The 20,685-nt window shown below is 36.9% G+C and overlaps 1 protein-coding gene across 7 annotated transcripts in view; it reads right to left on the minus strand.

Moving 5' to 3' along the window:
- Plch1 (phospholipase C eta 1) overlaps positions 1 to 20,685 on the minus strand; it is a 173,902-nt gene that overhangs the window by 122,225 nt on the left and 30,992 nt on the right. The window contains exon 1 of one of the 7 annotated variants that reach the window (XM_045131688.1): positions 8,421 to 8,624. The exons of the other annotated variants lie outside the window; for them this stretch is intronic. Coding sequence (XP_044987623.1) covers positions 8,421 to 8,463 — 43 coding nt within the window. The 5' untranslated portion in view covers positions 8,464 to 8,624. Of the gene's footprint in view, positions 1 to 8,420; positions 8,625 to 20,685 lie in introns of those variants that run through there. 7 annotated transcript variants of the gene reach the window in all.

The following is a 20,685-nucleotide window of genomic DNA, read 5'->3' on the forward strand; positions in this document are numbered from 1 at the left end:
TCTAGCCTGCATGAGACCCTGGGTTTGAGCTCTGGTGCCACAAAAACAAAAAACAGTCACATGACTGAAGAATTACAAAGAAAATGTTAGTCAGAACCCAGCAATACAATATATAGCAAGTCACACAAGTCTGAAATATTCTTCAGATTATTGTTATCCATGAACTTCAAGGCTTCTGCTATGTCTGCTAATATTTGCTTTGCTTTGTTTTTATTATTGTTAATGCTGCTCTATACTTAGAACAAGAAAAATCACTGAACACACCTTGGAAATATCCCTTAGCACAACATGAATGGTACACATTGTGTTCCAAGGGTCAGAGCCAGGGTGGTCCCAACTATTGATTCTTGTCTTCACATTTTTACATTTGGGCTTATAAACCAAATATGCTGAACTTTGATTTCTATGAAAAAATAATGTGGATTAAGACAATCTGGGGAAAGTAGCCAAAGGCAGGAAAATCATAAAAACAGAAGAAAGTAGATTCCTAGAATGGAAAAGAAAGAAATACAAACATAAGAACATGGAATGGTTTTGTTCTTGATTCCTCTTATTCTCTCTTTGTCCCCTTGTACATATTTTGCTTTTATCCACCACTTCTTCTGGGAAAAAAGGCATAAACTCAAGATAGAAGACTATAAGGAAATGTTGTGAGAATATGTACTAAGTTGAGAATGACTGCACATTGTGATTAAATAAGAAGAGCACTGACCAAACAAATATTCATTTTACTTTAAAAAATAAGTTGCAATTGTTACCCACTCATTGCTGGGATGAAAGTCCAAAACAGAGGTAGATTACAGGAAAAAAAAAAAAAGAGTTTATTTCTCATTTATCGTTTCAAGAAGAAGCTTCTATCAAGGTAGGAAAAGCATAACAGAGACAGCTAGCTGGTATCAGCTTGTCACAGAGGCAAGGAAAAAGTGTAAAGAGTGAACACTGAACACCCAGTGGAGATGGACTAATATATCTCAAGGCCTGTCCCCAATGTCACACCTCCTCCAATAAGGTTTCAACACCAAAAGGCTCCATCAGTTGAGTTGAGGGTTAAGTATATGGCTTAATCACCAACACATGAGGATATGGGGACATTCTACATTCAAATGACCACAAAGTGATCAATAGAAAATTTGAGATATAATACATCTTGAGAGTGCACACTATGACTTGTATAATAGTACCTACTATATTCCCCATTCCTGCCTTCTTTCATTTTAAAAGTTAATATTCTATAGAGAAATAACCCCACAGCCTCGATGGCTCTAAAAAAAAAAAAAAGTTAATATTCTAGTCTTTTTAATTCTCAAACTTTAGTGAGAACCTGAGGAAAGAAATTAGTGAATAAAAATATGAAAATGAGATGAGAGGATAACTTTATACCTATAAAGTTATTGAAATTCACCAAAATCTTAAATTCAGAAGAATGCTCAGTGTATGAGAAGTACTTATTTACTAAGCCCAAATTAGATACCATCTCATGTTCATAAGAGTCCCAGTAAGTAGAAATAGTTTTCAATGGTCCACAACATTTAGCAGTTCTTTTTCTGTGTTGATACACAAAAGTTCAGTTCCCTTATGATACCTTCACATATGACTTGACTCTTTTGTGTTAATGTCTCTGTACAAACATATACTCCTGACGAGTGCAAACCCTCATGCCAAAATATTAACCAAGTATTTCTGAGGAGTGAGACATGCAAGGAGAAAGTTCATGTAGAAGTTAATAAGATAATAATTATATATAACTTTAGATATCTGAACTAAAACAAATAAAGATTAATAATAATGTATGAAATTAGGCACAGGCAAATGTGCAAAATAAAATTATAAGAGAATAATAAATGTCCTTTAGAGCTGCCTTTTATTTTGTTACTTAATTTTTCTGCTTTACATCTTAGTGGGAATAAAACAGAAGGTATCTCAGACCTTTACTTATATATTATTTCGAGATTTGTCTTTGCATATCCTAATTGGAAAAACAGAAAATACATTAATCTTAAGAAAAGGGAGAAGCAACAGGTCACTGGTTTAGACAAAAATCTATGTTACACACATTAGTAACTATGTCTAATTTTTTAAACAGATCAATAGAAACAATCATTTATTTGTCTTCAAAGAGACAGCTGAAGTAACTCTAGCTCACTCATGGTAGCTTCTGTTCTGTTGACTTGTCATTAGAGAACATCACTTATCAAAGCCTCAATGATGAGTTCATAGCCTTGATATGCCCATACCAATTTCTCATGTAGATTGCAGGATCCTTTACCTTGTATTGTTGTATCTATTTCTCCAAGCACTTTATTCTTTTTCCTAAAATACTGCTTTTATATCATTTATCTACTCCAAAGTTTACCACCTTCTCTTGTTTCTTAAAGCCAGCCCAAAAGCTCAAAGATACAATAAAAACTTCTGAATGGAAAAAAAAAATTCTGTATGATCTGTTCCCACCTTACCCATTCTTATCCCTATAACAAGCTCTGCGTAATCAACCACACCATTTACCTCTCTTTCTCCCACTGGGGAGGTACTTATTAACAAGCATATTCATTCAAAGAAATGTTAAACCAACCTGCCAAGGGAAAAGGCATATGTAGAAGGAACTAAGATGTATTTTAAGAGATAGTAGAGAACTTCTTAACAAAGAAAACAACTGAGGGTTTCCTGTGTAAGTATCTGCCCAACTCCAATATAGTAGTAATATCCCAAATACAGGAAACATAACTGCAAGTCAGGCTCCAATGTTAAGTAACAAGATTAAAGTGTCAAGTCTCCCAACTCCAGCTAACATCAAATAAGTTCTTTGTTAACTCCTCTAGTAGGTACTCCTCAACCCTCTCTAATTAGACATACCTCATAGAGTTATTACAAAGATTACTATTCACCATAGTTATTGTTAGGTTTTTTTCCCTAATGAATTTGATTCTATCATTTGCTATAGAAATCTACAAAACATGTCCTTATCCTCTAATACCACTCTTAGATGTAGTGTCATTACTTGAAATAACTAATTACCTTGCTCTGGTAGCAACTTATATAATCACAATAACAAAAATGTATGTATTCATACTAATGTCTACTTTGTCTCTTGAAATTAAACTATTAAAATATACCTATGATCTAAAGTAATTATTAGTCCACACAGTAAGTATGGGTACAGAAAAAGTAGGAAAGTTATTTACATTAAGAGAAGCTAGAGATTTAAAAAGAGTTAATAGAAATGCTATGGTTATTAGGCAGCAGGTTCTGGTTGTCAGAGTAAGAGACAAAGAGTAAGTGGTCATCTGGAGATATAAAGGATGTGCTTAGCAGGTGAGGGCCTGAACCCACTCCTAAGTGCTGTGAAAGAATGAAGTATAAGTGAAGTGCCAAAGAAATAAAAAAGTAATTAATAAAGTAACTGAAGTAGTATAGATGAATGAATTCTTTATTAACTATAGAAGAAAATCAATAGGTAATATCAAAAAATTGGGAAATTGGTATCAGTACAAGCTCATCATTTAGACATATGAAAATAATGCAAAACTCTTATTAAACAAATAATAAATGAGTTTAAAGAAGTTGATTAAGGAAAATAATGAAGAGGGCTAAAAGTAACCACACTTTTTGGATTCTTTTGTAGTGTTATATTTAAATTTTTAACTATTTTAATTTTAAAAATATATAATTAAAAATATATTTAGAAAACTAATCAGAAACATGTTGAGTCATGCCTGCAATTCAGCACTCAGGAACCTGAGGCAGGAGGACTGCCATGAATTTGAGGACAGAAAGTTCCAGGCTAAGCCAGGCATATTGGTGCACACCTTTAATCCCAGCACTTGGGAGGCAGAGGTAGGAGGATCACCGAGTTCGAGGCCACCCTGAAACTACAGAGTGAATTCCAGGTCAGCCAGAGTGAGACCCTACTCTGGAAAACCAAAAAAAAAAAAAAAAAGTGTTCCAGGCCAATCAAGAAGAGAGAGAGAGGAGAGAGAGACCTTAAATACAATGTTCCTAAAAGGAAGGCTACATTGTCCACAGGTTAATCTTTTTTCCTCAAACTGTAAATGGAATACAATTCAACTAAGAAAAAGTAATAGAAGCCAGAAGTCTGCAAAGTTTCAGCAGAGCCATACTTTCCCCTTAGGCTTTTGGAAAAGAGTCCATTCCCTGCCTTTTCTACCTTCTGCACAGTCCATAAAACTAACGACCATGAAATGGCAATTGCAGTCAGGTTCACATTACTGGCAGAAATCGCCCAACCATGAGCAGCTTCTGGGAAAAGGGGGTTTATTTTTGGCTTACAGACTGGAGGTGAAGCTCCATGATGGCAGAGGAAAATGAAGGCATAAGCAGAGGGTGGACATCACCTCTTGGCCAACATATGGTGGACAACAGGAACAGGAGAGTGTGCCAAACACTTGCAGGAGGAAACTAGCTGTAACATCCATAAGCCAGCCACCACAATACACTGCCTCCAGGAGGCTTTAATTTCCAGTTGCCCTCAGCTGGGTTGCCTAGCATTTAGGACACCTAAGTTTGGGGGGGGGGGGACACTTGAATCAAACAATGACACCTCCCTACTTTAATAATACTTTGGATGGATTTTACAATATTATAACATTCAAACCAAATTCCCACAACCAAAAGAGGGATTGTCTTTACTTCTCACGTTTTTTGATCTCTGAAAAAGAGGAACAGGAATACTCACAGACAAAATTCTAATAGACAAAATATCACAAACTTAGAGTACAAATGGTAACTTTCTTATTAGGAAATTAATTCCTTCTAACTAACTTATCCTAAATATAAGGTAATATGTGGATAACAAGTGCATGCAGAGGAAGAAGCATTGCAAACTCAAGGGCAGCTTTGTGAATGAATGAAAGCTCAATGTTTTCTCATGAAAAATAAGTTTTCTAACTCCAGTGGAGGCCTACTGGTCTCCCTACCATAGCTCCAACCCTTCCACCATCTAAAGTGCTCTCAGAGATGACTCTTCTAAAACTCGTATCTAATTAATCTCTCCCCAGCTCAAACCCCTCTATTGCCATATATATATGGATTACCACATCTTTATTATAGTACCTATCCTCACCTACTTCTTAAATTTCAGTCATGCTCTCTACTTAGTATAGTTCTCTTTATCCTTAAAGGTCAGTTCAAATGTCATCTCCAGGAATTTATGCTGACTTTTTGACAGTCAAGATACCTCTAGAGGGCAGGAGAGATGGCTTAGCAGTTAAGGCGCCTGCCTGAAAAGCCAAAGGACCAAGGTTCAATTCCCAAGAACCCATGTAAAACAGATGCACAATGTGTTACATGTGTCTAGAGTTTGTTTGAAGGAGCTGGCGGCTCTGGCACATCCATTCCCCCCACCCCCATAAACAAATAAAGCTGAGCATCGTGGTGCATGCCTTTAATCCCAGAACTCGAGAGGCAGAGGTAGGAGGATCACCATGACTTCGAGGCCAGCCAAGGACTACAGAGTGAATTCCAAGTCAGCATGGGTTAAAGTGGGATCTTACCTCATAAAACAAAAAACAAAAAAGGATAGCTCTTGAAAGCCCTGTCTCATACCATAAGCCATTGTAAAAGGTAAATACTTTATTTATCTTCATATCCTCAACCAGCATCTAGTGTTCTATCTTATCTCTCTGATATATATCTCTACTGTGTATATATGTGAGTTTATACATATATACTGTGCAAATTAATTACTAATCATTAGCAGTTAGATTCCCATAAGATACTCTCATTTCTCTCTCCCTGAATAGCAGACTTGTACAAGGAAATAAAATGGCATAACATAAAGAAAATCGCAAGTATCAAGGAAAACTTTATACAAGTGAACAGAGTAGGTCTAGCCATAAAAACCTAGGAACTGCAGGGGTCAATTCTAGCTACAGATCTGATCAATGTCTTCAAGAAAATTATACAGTCTCTCTTTGCCTACTTTTTCTCCTTAGACTTCTGTGGTTTCTTCCTGCTCAGGAAATCTAGGACTCATCCCTACATTGACATCTGTCCTTCAGTAAGGCATGCATGCACAGTGTGCATGCTTCTGGGATGTAGGCTACATTAAGCCATGGGGGAAATAAGCAGATGGTACCAAAAAGTACTAGGTCAAAATGACTTTCATTGGCACTCCAGCACAAATACAATGTCCTTTCAATTAAACAGACAAAATGTATACTATTCTTATACATATATAACTATATAATCTTATATTTCTATAATCCTTTTCCATCTTCCTAATGTTTTCAAAGACATTCTGATAGTAATGCTTTTCACAACTCTATGATAAAACAGTATTATATTGTACAGAAAAAAATCAGGCATGGTGGCACACGCCTCTGATCCCAGCACTGGGGAGGCTGAGGTAGGAGAATCACAGTCAGCTTGATGCCACCTTGAGACTCCATACTGAATTCCAGATCAGCCTGAGCTAGAGAGAGAGACACTACCTCAAAAAAAAAAAAAAAAAAACTTCATGCCCATAGGCATTATGAAGTTATGGACATATGATTCAAACTTGCTTGGATCTCTGATTTTATTTTACAATTCCACCATCTCTCAGTATTATTTTAATAATCACCAACATTCTCCACTTGTAGGTTGGAGAGAGAATGCATAGGTCAATAATAACAACAATAGTTTTCCAAGCATGTAGTAAATAGAAAATCCATTTATACAAAGTATAAAAATATAAAATGTAAAACTATGCTTATAAATACAAAATGTACAAATATGCATTTTACACTTAATAAAGCAGATTTATGACTAATGATCGGCCACCAAAGCTGTTCTTTTCTCTCCATGATTTTCCTACATGTGAACAGATATTTCTCACCTTTGCAATCCAATCAATTAAAGCCACTTCCACTAATGTTACTATTTAGTAATGCAAGTCAGACAGACTTGATGAGACTTCAGAATCTATTAATTTTTCATAGTCTGTATAACTTAAGATGTTCTTAAAATTAATAGGGAATGCAGAAGAAATATGTCTTAAAATGGGCTTATTAATAACTAAAACAATTGCAAACCAGAATGGAGTCATTAAAGACAATTTTTCAGTGAGCAAAAAAAATTACTAAAACAAAGCAAAGAAAATCTATTTGGTAAAATATCAAATGTATGCATACATTTTAAAAAACTCTAAAGACAATTTATATGTGAACACATCTACCTTAACTAAAAAAGTTAATTCTAATTTCCATAATGCATAAGAATTAGAACTTACTTCACCTTTGATCTTAAAGATATTATGTGGTAAAAATAATAAAATTCACTCCATATATATATATTTACATATATATGTATACATATATATATATATATATATATATATATATATATATATATATTAAAGCAATCATGAAAGCATGTTATACAATTCACTTCTACATTTTACAAATAAAAGTTTCCAAATGTAGAAAGACAACACTCTAAATGGTAATCCTTCTAACAAAATGTCTATCATGCAAATCAAATCCTACTCTATTTCTCAACAAAAGAACCTTTGCAGAGTTGGAAAATTCAAATATACTCAGGAAATCTCAATTGTGATACAGTTTCCATTTCTGAATAAAAAGCAAGTATCAGTGCTGGCACTATGAACATGGCATGTTGAAGGAGATATCATAAACTCGTGATACTCTTCAGACAAGCTTTTAGATGGGACACTGAGTTGATAAAATTACATTTGATTGGCACACATGAATAATCTGAAATAACAGATGAATTTCAGCTTGAAGATAAGTTTACAAGACAGTTCCTGACATGTCATTTATTCTGTCTGACAAGACAGGAACATTTCTCATAACTCAAGAACATTTTCAATATATTTTAAATTTCTGACCTCTTAGCTCATACTTTATTTTTCTCATGTGCCTAGAGCTGACAGGCTCTTAAGACATGATTCACAGGTTCTGCCTCCATTTTATCTATGTTGAATACTTTTGCCATTCCATTTTATAAAGCTAATTATTTTCTCTGCCATGACACTCTTTACTTGATACAAAATAGAAATCACCCTCCCCATATAGAAAGTTAAAATGTAAGTATTCACCATTAATTCAAAGTCAGTGTGATTTGACAATGTTTAAATTAAAATCAGATGAAAATTTTAGGTTTGTCTGTGTCCTTGACTTATAACCCAAGAATACAAATGATTTTATAATTGACTACTTTATTAAAATGAAGCACTTTCAGTTTGCCAGCATGCATCTATACCATCATAAAAATACTCATTTACAAGGAAAAACTTTTACCTAACCAAAAATACGTTGTTACCTTTGAATTCATGTTAAAATACAGTTATTTCAAGTATGTTGTCAGCAACTGAAACAAATCTTTAACTAAACATGAAAGAAGATGCTTGTCATCTTTTACTAGGAATATTACACTTACCTTAAAATTAGTAGTATAGATCTTACCTTTTTCTGGACTCAAGTTTTTATACATTTCAAGGTCTGCCATTAAATTTGATATTGCTACACATTACTGAACAGAGCAGTAAAATTTCTCTCTAAAGGCAAAGCCTTTTACTGATACACATCTCCAAAAAGAGGGAGGGAAGAAAAGAAATCCTTAGCAACTCCAAGAACTTGGCTGATGCTGCCCTTTGTGGCATGGTGAGATCTTCATAATCCATGCTTTACAGTTTGTAGAAAACAAATCCATGAGATCTGATTATAGAACTTTGTCCCTAAGTGAACAGCACAGTCGGATAAGCACAGTGGAAGCATCTGCTCAGGGCTGCTGCTATTGTGGGAATGCAGGCACTATGTCTACTTTGGGTATGAGACATGCATGCTTAGTGCAGCTCTTAAAGCCCTCAAGGCATTATGCACATTTGATGCATGGGAAGTGTAGGTCTTTAACCATCAAAGACCTCTCCTCACCTAGGAGGCTTCTGAGAGATTCTGATTACCATAGTAGTGACGCAGGCTGAATGCAGAAAATGAGCATGCACACACAGACACACAGAGGCACATACACATACAGATTACATGCACGCTCTCAGAAACAAACATCTCTTCAAGAGGCAAACACTTCCATTACAAAATAAACTAGACACAGTCCTGAGCACCACAGGCTGCTTTAGTGATGGTCAGCACATATTTATTCAAAGTGTTGAAGCTTTTCCTTGTTTTATCTTAGGCATCACAGAAAAGACTAGAATGTTTACAACTTAGAAAGAGGTTAGTTTTAAGAAGAAAATATTCTAAGCAAGGTAAATAAAATGACTCTGAAAAAGTAAGAATAAACTAACATATTATTAGAATATAGTATTCCCATAAAGTATTACTTGAAAGTTTAATCAACATTCAATAAATATATATCTAGCCAGATACATAGGCAAGCATTTTATAAGCAATTTATCATCATCTTCCATTTGAACATTGCAACTGGCTCTTTCCATCCTGAGGATTAACCTCCTACTCCCAAAATTCTTTATAATTGTCAACCCCTATGGTCATTTTTTTTCTACTCAACTTCAAATCACTTCCTTCACTCTGCACAAGCAAGCATCATTTCAAGGCCAACCTTTCCAGCTGGCCACAGTTACCCCAGCCCTTATGTAAAGGTGCTAAGCTCTATACCAGTTCCCACTCACCTACTTCCCAATTTGCATGCTACTTCCCCCAGTATCTAAACCCCACTAATCATTCTTAACTGCTCTTCAAAATATTGCTGAATTTAAAGGTGCCTGGGTACCCATAAGTAAAATATATTTTTTTCAAGACTGACTCAACATACATCTATGCTACTACAGAAAACAGAGGTTAAGAGTTTAGGGGTTGGAGAGATGGCTTAGTGGTTAAGTGCTTGCCTATGAAGCCTAAGGACCCCGGTTCAAGGCTCGACTCCCCAGGACCCACGTTAGCCAGATGCACCAAGGGGCACGCACATCTGTAGTTCGTTTGCAGTGGCTGGAAGCCCTGGCACACTCATTCTCTCTATTTGCCTCTTTCTCTCTCTGTCGCTCTCAAATAAATAAAAATAAACAAAACAAATTGTTTAAAAAAAGAGTTTAGAAGCCCATCTGACTAGAGTCAAATCCTCTCTGTCGCCAACTAGCTGTGTGATCCATCAGATTATTTAAATTCTCTGTTCCTTGGTTTCTATATTTGTACATTTGTATGCTAATAATCCCTTCCTTGATATGTTACAGCAAGAATTTATCCCTAAAATGTTTAGAATCACAACATATATACTATTATCATTACTATTACTCCTTTTAAATGACTATATGCACCTATTTGATTTGAACTAACCATTAGTTTGAACATAGACTGACATGCCAAAACTTGAGATATCTCAGAAATAACCACACCTGTAAATAGCAAAGATGTTTAACGCTCTCAGATAATATTACACAAAATGCAAAATAAAGGGCTGTGGAAATGGCTTGGCAGTTAAAGCATTTGCCTGCAAAGCCTAGGGACCCTGGTTCGATTCCCCAGGACCCAGGTAAGCCAGATGCACAAGGTGGTGCATGTGTCTGGAGTTCATTTACAGTGGCTGGAGGCCCTGGCATGCCCATTCTCTTTTTCTCTCTGCCTCTTCCTCTATTTCTCTCTCTCAAATAAATAAATAAAATATTTTTTTAAATAAAAAGTAAAATAAAGACTAGGAGGGGGGCAGATTTTCATCCAATAACTTCTGAAAAAATACTGAGAATGGTTAAAATGAGTGTTTGTTAGAAAGCATTTAGTCTTGCTGAGGCTTTTTATTCATCACTGGAGGGATATAACTATACATTTTAATGGCAGAACATATCTTATACATCATACCATCTTTGTCAAATAAACCAGTTACAGCTCACCTAGTTAAAAATTGGATATGCATCAATGGAAAGTAGTTATTGAGTGTTTTTGCACATCTAAATCTCAAACCAAAATTACCCAAATTTGATTTTGCTATGTCCCACAGAAAAGAGCTGAACCATCTCTTTGAAATGATGCTTCATTGATGACTTATTGATCTCCCCTTCAAGACTTTCAGCTTTAAAATATTTTTCCACTGTTGTCTGAAATACTTGACTACTTATTGATTGTGCCACATTAAGTTTTATAGGTTTATATAAAAATGTATAGGCACATCACTGTCAATCATGAAGATGTCAATATAATGCAAAAAAAAAAAAAAGATTCCTGATAGAGTCAATGTTTGATTTCTGCCTGAAAAAACTAGAAAACAACTAAGACTCCATGGGTAGGATTTTCTCAAAGGTTCTTAAAACAGCCATGAGCTGACATTTAGTGTACACATAATATACTTGAAATGCATTTGGTATAATGTCAGGATAGGTAAAAATTCTACTTATGCTTGGAGTTCAGAGGATAAAGCACTTTCCATAAAACTCTTAACTACCTCAGTTCATATCCCCAGAGCCCATAAAAGGACAGATGCTAAGGCAGGCTTCTGTAATCAGTGTACATATGATGAGAAGGGAATTAAAGACAATTGAAAAAAAAAAAATACCTTGGAAATGGAGTAGTGAACAACAAACCCTGCCTCAAATGAGGTAGAAGATGAGAACTGACCCAAAAATTGTCCTTTGACCTCCACACACACTATGGCACACATGGGCTCTCTTGTTCTCTCTCTCTCTCTCTCTCTCTCTCTCTCTCTCTCACACACACACACACACACACACACACACACACACATACACACAATTAACTTTAAAACATTTAGTTAGCCTGAGTTTGTAGATCATTAACCACAGCTTATATACATCCCATCACTTCTCATTACTGTTAATTGACAGAGAGGAATTAACCAGAGATACAGTAGGTTCATGAGAGCCTGTAATGGCTGGTGACAGTGACATATATTGAAACAAATATCTACCCTAAGGTCTGACACTTTAATTAGGTTCTCTGAACTTAGGTAACCACATGTTCAAATTCACCATACAGAAATCAAGATGTAACTTTTCCCAGAACGGAAGACCCTTGTCCTCCTCCCCTTAAAGGAAGAGTTGTACAACTGGGTAGATGGCTAGGGAAAGAAAATAAATAAATAAATAACCTCAGTATTGTTATTCTTGAGCACACCAACTAAGGGAGGACTATTTGTTTATACAATAACCACCTTTATCATATCTGGTGGTTGAAACAGCAGTTTCCATGACCTATGCTGATATCTGATTGTAATGAAAGGTAAATGATACTACTGCCAAGGTACATCTTAGCTTACAGTCAAACAGGAATTACATTTTATACATTCAAATAAAAGGGACATGTGGTCAAACTGTAAAGCTCTTTTATATGGTAATACTAATAGTGCAGATAAACACTTATCTGGGACTCTGCATATACACACTGGTCTCAGGAGATCTGCAAACATAGAATTAACCATGGAGGGGTAGGCAGAAGACACTAGATTATTAAACAAATTCAATGCCTTACTTTTTCACTACTGTGACAAAAATATAAAGGAGAATGGGGGAAAAAAACCCACTTCTGAGAATTATGTGGTTAAGTAACTTAGAAACTGTATGTATGGCTTGGAGACTAAGAAACTACAAGGTTGGCTGGGAACAGGTTGGAGCTCTGGAAGTTCATCCAAAAACTTGAGGTGGGCCAAGGCAGTTAATTACTGCTTCTGCCCTGCCCTGCTCCCTCCACAACACAAAAGATCTCCTGGCTACTACTAAACTTTCAATAGACAATCAATTAGTTTAAGACACCTTCAGTTGTAGGTAGCGACAGCCCCAAATATACTGCAACCCTCTGAATCCAGCCTTAATTGGAGATTCCCACTTTTGAGGCTCCTATCCATGTTAATGAATGCTTTTTTGCTTATAGTAAAATTCTGTTGTTACTATCTTTATTGTCTGAAATAAAGCTTGTTGCTAATATCCAATCACTCTCTTCCCAGCTTTTGATGGTCTCAGCCTGACTTAGAGGCAACAATTCTTTTTTTTTTTTTTGAATTTTTATTTATTTATTTGAGAGCGACAGACACAGAGAGAAAGACAGATAGAGGCAGAGAGAGAGAATGGGCGCGCCAGGGCTTCCAGCCTCTGCAAACGAACTCCAGACGTGTGCGCCCCCTTGTGCATCTGGCTAACATGGGACCTGGGGAACCGGGGTCCTTAGGATTCACAGGCAAGCGCTTAACCACTAAGCCATCTCTCCAGCCCAACAATTCTTTGATGTTCTCTAAGAATTCAGTTCAGCAGAGCAGAGCTGCTCCCTCCTACTCCAGTTGTGGTGGCAAAAGAACTGCTTCTCCTCCCATTTCAGGAAGAGACTTATGTTGGCTAAAAGTTGTAAAGGTTTCAGTCCATAGCCGGCTAGCTCTACTGTTTTTTTGACTTGTGGTAAGGCAGAAATGTCATGGTAGAAATGCATGGAAGAAGAAAGATGCTCACCTTGTGGCAGCCAGGAAGGAGATATAAAGGAAAAGTCCAAGAACAAGATATATTCTTCAAGGTATGCCCCCAATAACTTACTTATGTTTACTTGGCCTTATCTCTGAATAGTCAATAATGAAGTTACTGGCCTCATGATCCAATCCCCTAGCTAGTGATGTTCCTAGCTAGTGATCAAGCCTTCAACACATGAACCTTTTGGTGGAGAATTCATAATAAACCATACCAGTCTTCCTTCACACAGCTTTTCTGTGTACAAAGAAAGTTGAAGACAACCTTGAGTCCCTGAATTCAAAGTCATCAATATCTACAATAGGTCAAATCAGTAACAGCCTGGGGACTTTCTCCAGGCAAATCAAAGCCAAGGCTTTGCTAAGAGGTGCCAAACTCCAAAGCTGCTTGAGAACCACAGGATCGCCCCAAACCCTTCACACTTCAAGGTTTTCTGCCTCCTTGACAATGACCACAGATTCTTTGGAAAGCAAGACATGTCTACAAGAATGGCTATAATCTTTTGAAGGACTGGAAGGAAGATACTACAAAACCCAAAAATAACAAAAGATTCCTTCTGGGGGCTGAAAGATTGTTTAGTCAATAATAACACAGCATGAAGACCTAAGATCTGATTGACAACATCCGCATAAAATGTTGGGTGTGGTGGCATGCACCTACAGTCCCAGTACTGGGGATGCAAACAGAAGAGGGTCAGTGGGGCTTACTAGCTAGCTAGTCTATTCTATTCAGTGAGTTCCAGATTCAATGAGAGATGCTGTCACAAAAAAAAAATGTTTTGATCATATTAAAGAGGAAAGGGATTCAAACCCAACACTGACCTGTAACCTCCACATGCATATATGCACAAGTACATACACACATACTCCCATATATAAGCAAACATGTATACACACATACAAACATATCTACACAGACAAAAAAAAGATAAAGAAAGAAAGAGAAGAAAAAGAAAAGAAAAGAAAAGAAAAGAAAAGAAAAGAAAAGAAAAGAAAAGAAAAGAAAAGAAAAGAAAAGAAAAGAAGGGCTGGAGTAATGGCTTAGCACTTAAGGCACTGGCCTGCAAAGCCAAAGGATTCAGGTTCAACTCTTCATTACCCACATAAGCCAGATGCACAAGGGGGCACATGTGTCTGCAGTTTGTTTGCAGTGGCTGGAGGCTTGGATGTAACCCATTCTCTATCTGCATCTTTCTCCTCTCTTTTCAAATAAATAAAATAGAAAAGAAAGGAAAGGTTTGTTTTATGGGGTTGAAGATATGGTTCAGTTAACAAACTGCTTACCTAGCATGTACAAATCCTTCATAGCTACACCAGCAGCAGGAAGTTAGCAATGTGCTCTGTTTTGAAGAGACCAGAAAACTACCAGGTAGTTGTGAACCATGCCATACAGTATAGCACATTAGCTACCAAACTCTGTACCAAAGAACCCAGAGACTCAGTTTTTACCTTAGACTCAATTTTGAACCTTCCCAGGCCTCAGGACACTCACTGATAAAAACACTCAGGAGATTATCAATTCATTCATCACATACTTATTGGTCATCTCCGATATGACAGGCTCTAAGGACATGTCTTCTATTTTCTAGACCTTTCATTCCAGAAGAGGGCTCAGAAACTACCTGCATTAAGTAGTCTCTTCATGTCTTTTAGTACTAATATTATATGGATAAAAAAAACTGAGGATTTTTACTAGGAAAAATAACTATGGGTGTGATACTATAGCAAGTCTTAAAAACATTCATAGTCTCCCTTAAAGTGAATTTATATATAAGATACCCTAAGTTTCTTAGCTAAGGTATAGCTTACAGTAACACTACAGCAGTCTGCAGTCTACACTTAAAGTGTCTTAGCTTAAAATAAACTTTTAAACATAGAGTTGTAAAATGTTTAAGAACATAAATAATAAAATTTCTGAAAATAATCAAATTAATTTTAGTCCCAAAATTCTTATTCATTAACAAGTCATTGAAATAGCCAGAATTTTAGAAGCTAATAAAGCTTTTTTTAGTTATATAAGGCTAAGGAAAAATAGAAATACTTTCTAGCAATAAACTAAATGATGAGAGAAATGGCATTGAAGTATAGATTCGTGATTAATTTTAAAATTAAAACATCAAAAGTATTTTAATTTTCTGCTTCATTAGTTCTCTTCATTCATAAATCAATAAGCACAAAATGATTACAAAGGCTAATTTTGTTAAAGACCTTAGAGAAAAAAGGAAACAGCTTCTTCTTCATGAATACTAAAGATGATAAAATAGGAAACCAATAACATTTTGCCCTTTCATATAAATTAAAAAAATTTAGAAATAATTTACAACTATGATTTATACAGAACTTTGCTCTAGCCTAGAAAAAATTTACATTACTAATATCAAGAAACATGGTGCCTACAGTTGTTAGATACTAAATGTCTGCTTGTGTTTACCTTTTTTTCTTGTTTCAGTGGCATTTTTACTTTATCCCACTTCATTTTTCAAAATTTATTTATATGGATGCACCTAGGCCTCCAAACACTGCAAACAAACTCCAATTGCATCCACCACTGTGCATCTGGCTTTACATAGGTACTGGAAAATTGAACCCCAGTTAAAGTTGGGGTTCACAGGCTTGAGATGCAGGCATCTTTGTGGTGATTTAATCCCTCCCAGGTCTATAACACTACATCACAGGTATGTAACCTGAGGTAGGGTCTCAGTGGGGAACACACTCGCTGTTAGAGCATAATACATGGGAGATGCAAGTGCAGTCACAGAGGTTAACAACTATCAGGCTGTAGACTCTTTTTAAACTAAAAACTTGATGGATAGAGTACTCAGTGGTTAACTGCACAAGCATGAAGGCCAGAGGGGGTTTGAGAATACCTGAGTTGGCTTTCCCCCAGCACTCATGTAAAACACCTAGATGGGGCCATGCACTTCTATAACCTCTGACCTGTGGGGAGCAGAGTCGAGAGAATCCCTGGAGCTGGCAAATAAAAATAATAAGCTCCAGAATCAGTAAGAAACTATGATTCAATAGGTGAGTGGGGGAGGGGCACATTGTCTTCTGTCCTTTGCAAGTACACATATGAGATATTGTATCACCACATATACATGCATATGCCACATATACAGCACCACAACACAGCACAAAGAGAAGACAGGAGAAAGATAGCTTTTGATAAGCAGTCAGCCAGAGAAAAAGGCCCAAGGATGCCACCAGCCTGCTTTGGCAGGACTAGGACCCATGTCTGATCCAGTCTCATCCAAGATTGCTTTAAACAAAACTCGGTAGCAGAAGCTTCCTGTTTCTACCTCAGCACAGCGCATCTAAGTGTCCTGGAAAAACTGCTGGTCCCTCCTGAGTCAGCCCCTTGAGTCCACAAACCAATAAGGTCTGTCCTTACACATCTGAGCATGATTACAAGGTTCACCCTAATTGGATGTCTGATCTGCATAAAGGAGCCTAACCACATGTGTAAATTTTCTCTTCTCCCTGTGGTTTTGCCTGTACACCAGTGTGTAAATCTCTCCTCCTCCCCAGCCTTGGTGGGGGGGGGAACACTTCCTTCTGCTTGGGTATTTTTCATCTTACCTCTCTTATATCTTTCTTGCTTTGCGGGTGCTTTCTCATTTTGTCACATGTATGATCTTTCTTTAATTACTATTTCTTAACCTTCTGGTCTTTTATGTGAAGGGATCTTTTGGTGCTTATGCTCTGCCTTCCATGTGTGGGCGCATATTTCTTCCCAAGAGCCTTTTCACCCCCAAGATTTCTCTGTAATGAAGATTCTGTCTCCCCTCTTTCTTTCCAACCACAAAAGGAGAATTCTCCCCTGGCTTGAGTCTTCCAACTAGCTTCCTTCCTGGATCTTAATTTCCCCTACAGTAAACCTCATAATTGATAATTTACCCTTTTCAAGACTATTTCATCATTTCTTTGTGAAAGTGAGATAAGGACCCCAAAATGGGGTTCACAATCCCTCCCCTAATTCCCCAATCCTGCATCAATACTATGCACATGTGAAACATCTTAAAGACTTGAATATTTTGCACTAGAAAGATGACTCACCACTTAAAAGCACTTTCTTGTATAAGCATGACGACGTGAGGAAGCCTGAGAGATCAATCATCAGGACCTACACAAATAGCTGGACATGATCATGCATGTCTGTAACCCCACTCCCATAGGCGAGCAAAGACTTCAGAGACACTGGAACTCTTGTAAACAACCAGTCAGAGACACTGGATCAAGAAAGAATGGGCAGAAGAGTGATGGGACAGGACAACCAAGTTCCACTGCAGCCACAACACAGAATATTCATTTGAAATCAACCTTTTACATTTGATAATAACCAGAAATATATTTGATGAAAAGAACAAGGCAATATAAAATTGGGATGGGTTTTTGTTTACACATTAGAAAGGGACAAATTGTAGGGTTTCTTTTAATCTTTTTTTTGATAGTTAGAATATAAAATGTTTCCATGATTAGATACAATTGCTAATAATTAACATTGTGGCCCAAAGAAAAACTCTAGGTCTTCAGTGCACTTAACCCTGGCCCCAGCTGAAACCACAGAAGAACTGGAGAAATGAACAAGAGTGCAGCTTTCTCAGTGAACCTGATATCAACATGAGGGTGAACTGAGAACACTCAACACCTACCAATGCAGAGATTCAAAGGCTCCTAAGAGCCCATCACTGAAGTAGACTTAAAATGCACTCAACACGGCTCAGGGAATTTTGCAGAAGAATGGGCAGGAAGATTGTTAGAGCCACAAGTTGGGACATTATGCACAGTCATTCCCTCTCTCCCATAACTGCTACCCCCACAATACATGACCCACAATCCCCATGTATCCCTAACAAGGAGTGCCTCTTCGGAAAAGGTGCAGCAGGGATGAGGGAAAGGATAGTACCAACATGTGCTGTTTACATACTCAGTATGTCCATATCTAAGGGTCTTTTGTGTAACTAAACTAAATAACTATGGTGCTCTGGAAAAACTATAAATCTACTGCTGGAAAGCCGTTTTATCTTCTTATCACTTTCTGTGCCTAATGTATGCGATCTCTGTATGCATTAGGTTCAATGTGTGAGAGATAATTGGAAAAATGAGATAGCAGAGAAAAATAAATTATAATTATGGAGATGTGGCTTAAAGAACAAAGGCTTAAATGTGTAACGCAGGTCTAAAGGGAAATAATCCTCATTTAGTAACCATTTAAGATGTGAGAAGTCTGCAAATCTGAAGGAAAAGTTGACTATTATTTCTTCTTTCTAATTGAGTAATTAAGAAATTAATATTCCCAAGCACAAATGAGTAAAATAATCAAGGGCCTTTTTGTTTAGCTGGCCTCTCAATGGCCACAAATTTAAAAGAAAGAATTTGGAAATCTAATGAAAATGGCTAGGCAAACATCTTTCTTGAAGACAAAAGGTTTGTTTCACATAATTAATGCTAAAGAGAAGAATAAACATTTGTACTTCTCACCCACCTAGGGTGCCAACACTCCCAAATCTGCAATTCACCATTTTACTAGACACTACAGGGAGTCTAGTAATCTCTCCCATCAATATAACATGTGAATGACCTTGACATAGAAAACATGGCAGAGAAATTTTTTCCAGACAATGTTTTCCAGACAAATTCCTTTATTGAATTAAATTCCCAATGAAGAAAAGAGGTTGAGTAATATCAATATAGATATTTTATAAATCCAGATCATTGCCCGGTTCTGGCCAACCCAGATATACAAGCTTTCAAGAAACAGGCACAGTAATCCCAGTGCTTTTAGAGACATGAAGTCACCCTAATCTAAAAATGCTAGTAGACAAAGACCTACATAGAGTGGTTCTAGGAGTCAATAAACTTTCTAGAAATAAGAGAGTAGAAAACTCCATCCATACAGACATCACAGTGCCTGAAGCCCCTTTATGTGGAAGAGATGACATGCTGAGTTAGGAGTGGTACTGAGGGACATACCTCTGACCAACTAGAAAAGCCAGAGAAAATCTACAAAAGACTGATTCATAAGGGCTCTGCAGATGGCAAAGTGGTTAAAGGCTCTTGCTTGCAAAGCCTGCAAGCCCAGACACAGCCACATAAAGCCATATGCAAAATGGCTCATATACTCATATACATGTATATCACATATACATGTGATCCCAATGAGCGTATGACAATGAAACGTGGAGCCAGGAGAAGCCAAAGCTCATTTGTAAGATAGTCAGACATTCCTTTACAATCTGGCAGTTCATCTGCAGCAGCAAGAGACCCTGTCTCAAAGAAGTGGAAAATACCTTTAAGTTGTTCAGAGACAAGGAAAGAAAAGTACTAGTGAGATGGAATTGGCAATGGACAAGGGGTGAAGTTGAAAGTAGACAACAGGTCCTATCTGATAGATCTCTGGTGATAGAGAAGACCAGAGTTAAACTAATGGAATCAGACAAAGTCTTGATACCTTACTACATGCAAACAGGTATCCAGGTACAATATGCTAAACTTAGTTCCTATATCTCTCTTCCATGTATCATATCTGAGGAACTAGGCCTTAAATTCCTTTTGAGGAAGAAGGCAAAGACCAGTTCCCTTTAAATGGTTCCTTTGTATCTTAACCTAGACATAGTTACATCAGTAAGTGCTGAATGGTTATGAAATGTCTCAAACAAAAGAATAAGAAAACAGTATAAATAAATTCGGTTATTTAATTCTTAGAAAATTCTCCAAATCCCCTGAATTTCAAAGTACAGTAAACAGAAAAAATGGAGAAAACATTGTTTATAGGTGTTAGAAACAGGTTAGAGGTTATTGGCCCAATAACCAGCATTTTGCTAGTATGTAAAATCCATTCCTAACTAGAACAACTCACCCAAAATCTGAAGAACAGCCTCTACACAGTGACATAACTGAGTCAGTCTCACTTCCTTTACCCAAACCTTCATTATTGGCCTCTGGTGTTTTTGCAAGATATACCTGAGCATCAAGGACTTAAAAAGACAGTAGGTCTGGATGCTATGTCTTTTTTTTATTTTTTATTTTTTAAGGCAAGCCCAACAGACTAGCCTTTAAAAAAAATGAGAGAGAGAAAAAGAGTAATGCCAGGGCCTCTAACCGTTGCAATTGAGCATCAGATGCTGGTGCTACCTTGTGCACATATAGGACCTTGTGTACTTGTGTCACATTGTGCATCTGGCTTACATGGGACCTGGAGAGTCAAACATGAATCCTTAAGGCTTCACAGGCAAGCACCTTAACTGCTATCTCTCCAGCCCTGAATGCCTATGTCCTAATGGTCATTGTTAGGGTTAA

Source organism: Jaculus jaculus, chromosome 12 (assembly GCF_020740685.1).
Source record: "Jaculus jaculus isolate mJacJac1 chromosome 12, mJacJac1.mat.Y.cur, whole genome shotgun sequence".
Lineage (NCBI taxonomy): Eukaryota > Metazoa > Chordata > Mammalia > Rodentia > Dipodidae > Jaculus > Jaculus jaculus.